This window comes from Xyrauchen texanus, chromosome 49 (assembly GCF_025860055.1).
Source record: "Xyrauchen texanus isolate HMW12.3.18 chromosome 49, RBS_HiC_50CHRs, whole genome shotgun sequence".
Classification (NCBI taxonomy): domain Eukaryota; kingdom Metazoa; phylum Chordata; class Actinopteri; order Cypriniformes; family Catostomidae; genus Xyrauchen; species Xyrauchen texanus.
Window position 1 is genome coordinate 1,153,200 of NC_068324.1, and position 5,000 is coordinate 1,158,199.

Here is a 5,000-nt window from a genome sequence, read left to right on the forward strand (position 1 = left end):
CTCACACTAAAATCATGTTCACGTCATGTGGCTATACTTTTGTAACGTTTACAGATTAAACCCCATTGACTTCCATTGGAAGTGTCTCACTTGGACACACATTTGTGCTTTTTTTAAAGAAAAGGAGGAACGAGTCGAAAATAATTTTTGTGGTAATCAACATTATGCCAGAAATACTGCTGATTGAGCTGAACTTGTATTGAACCCAGAATATTCCTTTAAATCGTAGCCATGTCTTTCCGCATAAACACGCCTCCTTTCTGCATAAATTAGGCTCATTATACAGTAGAAAGCACTTAATTCCCAAACCTCTGTGCTTGTGTGCGTGCATGAGTGAGTGTGTGTGTGTGCGTGCGTGTGTGTGCATGCATGTGCGTGTGTGAGTGTGTGTGTGTGTGTGCGTGAGTGTGTGAGTGATTGATGTGTGTGTGTGTGTGTGTGTGTGTGTGAGTGTGTGTGTGTATGTTTGTGAGAGAGTGTGTGTGTGTGTGTGTGTGTGTGTGTGTGTGTGTGTGTGTGTGTGTGTGTGTGTGTGTGTGTGTGTGTGTGTGTGTGTGTGAGTGTGTGTGTGTGTGTGTGTGAGTGTGTGTGTGTGTGTGTGTGTGTGTGTGAGTGTGTGTGTGTGTGTGTGTGTGTGTGAGTGTGTGAGTGTGTGTGAGTGTGTGTGTGTACTCTGAGCTATCACCGCCCGAGGAAAGCAGGCGGTAATTATCACTATATATACTTGATAAAGTGCTTCAATGTAGTTAGCTACGTCTTGTTTAAATAGTTTGTAGCGTGACTAGTGTAACTATTTAAAATGATGAGAATATATTTAAAAGCCATATCTACTTCTGACACACTTGTAATGACCTAAAAGCCCTTAATAATGAATCAAATGATCAAAGGAGACTGTACATTTAACCAAATATTCCAGAGACTCATGTAATAAAACCCTTCAACACCTCTCGTCTCTCGGGTGTCCCAGACAGACCTCATCTAAAGGTGTGACCCTACGGAAGAGAAACCCACCGAGCACGTGCAGTTCTTGCAGCCGTCAGTCCATGTCTGCTCTTCTCTGTAGGTCAGTCCCTTCACGTGACACGTTCTCTCACAATAACACGAGTCCAAACCCTTCATCTTCTCCTCGGCCAGAGACAACTGGAGGGAAAGAACAGTACAATAACTGCTAACTTGCTGATCTGATGCATTATTAAAATGTGTTTGCTTGTTGTTTGCATTAAAAGTGTTTTTCGGATCAGCGCCAGACTTTTGTGCAGTTGCCGGCTGTGAGTTATTACAACAAAACAAGCCTTTATATTCATACCACAGACACAATCCAGATGTTGGAAAAGCTCCGCTTGGCTTCATCCGTCACACAAATGCAGATGAAATGTGTGAAATGTGTTGCAAACTCACTTTCAAAGATACAGAAACTTAAGCAATGCTTCCCATCTGCTTTTGCTTCAGGACTCATCAAGTGTTCTTCGTGCAAAAGTAACGCAAATGCAATATTAATAATAAGCATAAGAATCGCCACATTGTGGTTGACACAGTCAGTGTTTATTGTCGCTGTGAGTGAATCTTTATTTAAGTGTTTGTTTGCGCCGACACATTTTGGGTTCCCGGGTCAAAAATGACCGGCCCACTAAGATTGTTTATAAATCTCTCATATTGCATATATTATTCACAAGATATTGCATTACATCTTATCAACTTCTTTTTTAATAATTATGACTTTTTTATTTTCTTTTATTGACAGAATGATTCACTGAACTGAGCTTAAACTGGGCAAGTGGGGGACACTGTCTGCGGGGGGGACACGACTTGATAAATGAATAAACATTTGCTTGATCTGAACGAAACCGGTGTAATTTTAAAGCTTTGAATCTGGACTTTATAATGCATAGAGCATGAACCTATTCTTAAATAACGCTGTTTAATTCGCTGACAAATCAGAACCGTTTCATTCTCATCATTTGCACAAAGCAAGCACAGGTGTGTGTTCCAGTGAGACACTTCTAATGGAAGTCAATGGGGCAATATTTGGAGGGTTTAAAGGCAGAAATGTGACGCTTATAATTTATAAAAGCACTTTCATTAACTTTTGCGTTATTTGAGCTGTAAAGTTGTTTAAATTATTGCTCTTATGGGACGTTTTATGGTTTACAGCGTTACGTCGTCATGACAACACAACTGAAAGTTAGTAAGTGATTTAATGCTAACACACATATTGTTTATATCTTGTGTCTATACTTTTGAAACAGTATTTTAATGTTTACAGATTAAACCCCATTGACTTGCATTGGAAGTGTCTCACTGGAACACACATTTGTGCTTTATTTTATAGTATTTTTTGGGGGAGGGTATTTTTTCCCCTTTTTCTCCCCAATTTGTAATGCCTAATTCCCAATGCGTTCTAAATCCTTAATATTTCTGTATTTTGTCGTCTAATCCATTCATTTCCAATGGCACAACAAGTGTAACAAAGTGAAATGACACTAATAAAATGTAAAGAAAATGATCTAAATGTTCTGTGTTTTCAAATATCATATGTGAATGAAGTCAAGTAATTTTATTCCAATTGGATTAAGTAAAATAAAAAAAAGAAGAAAACCACATCGGGTTAAAATGAGAATATTTAAACATTTATATTCATTAAATGAGGGTCTCATTATAACTGACTCATAAAGCTTCTTTATTTATGTCTGTCATGTATAGATTTGACTCATCCCAGACTCAGACTTTTAATAAAAATTAAAATACGTTATAAAAATACAATTTCACTGCAGAAAATCATTATCATGGTAATCTGGCATCCCGGGCATTTTCCCGGTGGGCCGACACACTTTGGGGCCGATCAGGGGTGGACTGGCCATCGGGAGAACTGAGCGCTCCGGTTGATCAGCCGCGAAATGTGCCGAAGAACAGACCACAAAACGGCGCCGCGATATGCAGAAAAGGACAGCGAACACCCGCACTTTCACCTTCCCCCCCCAGACCCACCAGAGCTTGTTTTTTTACCTTGCTGGAGGTTTTAGCTAAGATATCCTGCAGCTCCATGATCTTCTGCACGAGTCCATGGAAGTCATTACAGGTCGGGCAGGCTGAGAAACATAAATGAGATCATTCAGCAAAAAGCAACAAATAGTCCGTAATTACAGATAAATGAATGAATCGCACATACTGCGGTTCAGGTCGGGGCATTGCGTGATGTATCCGTGAGGCATTACAAGAATCTGCATGTCTTGCATCACACCCTGCAATCAAAAGGTTAGTCAAAAACAGGGTTAGGTCAGATCATATAACGAGATTCATTATTAACACATCAGTGGTTTGCTTTTGAATTGCACTTAATATGATTAACTCAGATAGTGCTCGGAAACGATGACCTTGAGTTGTTTTAATTAATTAATGGCATGTTGTGAATGCAGACCTAAAGAAGCGTAGCTAAAGAAACAGATCCTTGTGGCTGGAATAAACTATAATGCATTAAATAAGCATGTAATTATTCCTCTGCACTCTTAAATGAAACTATTGCTGTTAGCTACTGATACATGCTGTTGGAACTTACTCGCTATGCTAAAGTTAGCACAGCAATTGCTCAATGGATAAATCAATATGTAAAATACTCAAAATCTCCTTGTCGAGTCCCAAGCGGAGCATGCTGTGAACTAGAAATCATCTGCATAGTTTCAGTTAACCAAACTCAAAATATTCAGGTTGTCACAACACAAATGGATTAAGTTAAGCTGACCGTTGGGGTCTTGATAGCTTGGCGAGTATTTCCGCTGACTACCACCGCTGGATTCATGAGTTTCACAATCCAGGTTGTGCTGAGTGACTCCAGCCAGGTCTCCTAAGCAACCAAATTGGCCCGGTTGCTAGGGAGGGTAGAGTCACATGGAGTAACCAAATTGGCCTGGTTGCTAGGGAGGGTAGAGTCACATGGGGTAAACAAATTGGCCCGGTTGCTAGGGAGGGTAGAGTCACATGGGGTAACCAAATTGGCCCGGTTGCTAGGGAGGGTAGAGTCACATGGGGTAACCAATTGGTCCGGTTGCTAGGGAGGGTAGAGTCACATGGGGTAACCAAATTGGCCCGGTTGCTAGGGAGGGTAGAGTCACATGGGGTAACCAAATTGGCCTGGTTGCTAGGGAGGGTAGAGTCACATGGGGTAACCAAATTGGCCCGGTTGCTAGGGAGGGTAGAGTCACATGGGGTAACCAAATTGGCCTGGTTGCTAGGGAGGGTAGAGTCACATGGGGTAACCAAATTGGCCCGGTTGCTAGGGAGGGTAGAGTCACATGGGGTAACCAAATTGGCCTGGTTGCTAGGGAGGATAGAGTCACATGGGTTAACCAAATTGGCCTGGTTGCTAGGGAGGGTAGAGTCACATGGGGTAACCAAATTGGCCTGGTTGCTAGGGAGGGTAGAGTCACATGGGTTAATCAAATTGGCCTGGTTGCTAGGGAGGGTAGAGTCACATGGGTTAACCAAATTGTCCTGGTTGCTAGGGAGGGTAGAGTCACATGGGGTAACCAAATTGGCCTGGTTGCTAGGGAGGGTAGAGTCACATGGGGTAACCTCCTCGTGGTCACTATAATGTGGTTCTCGCTCTCGGTGGGGCATGTGGTGAGTTGTGCGTGGATGCCGCGGAGAATACACATGCACTACGTCTCCATGGTAACATGCTCAACGAGTCACATGATAAGATGTGCGGATTGAAGGTTTCAGACGCAGAGGCAACTGAGATTCGTCCTCCACCACCCGGATTGAAGCGAGTCACCACGCCACCACGAGGACTTAGAGCGCATTGGAAATTGGCCGTTCCAAATTTGGGATAACTATTATCTTTAGTTATGCACATATATTTTATATTCTAGTTTGTGCTCAGTTAATGTCAACAGTTGACTCATTTATCTTAAGGAATTGAAGGAGAAACATCTGAGATGAATTTGATGCATGAAACATGAACCTTTAAGCAACACATTATTCCTCTGGGATGCTTTTCTAAAGTC

The 5,000-nt window shown here is 42.0% G+C and overlaps 1 protein-coding gene across 1 annotated transcript in view; it reads right to left on the bottom strand.

Annotated features, from left to right (window-relative positions):
* The window catches only part of LOC127640129 (protein kinase C-binding protein NELL2), a 98,254-nt gene that overhangs the window by 65,908 nt on the left and 27,346 nt on the right, over positions 1 to 5,000 (bottom strand). The window contains exons 6-8 of the mRNA XM_052122537.1: positions 3,167 to 3,239; positions 3,004 to 3,086; positions 1,012 to 1,140 (exon numbers count right to left, since the gene is read on the bottom strand). Coding sequence (XP_051978497.1) covers positions 1,012 to 1,140; positions 3,004 to 3,086; positions 3,167 to 3,239 — 285 coding nt within the window. The remainder of the gene's footprint in view (positions 1 to 1,011; positions 1,141 to 3,003; positions 3,087 to 3,166; positions 3,240 to 5,000) is intronic.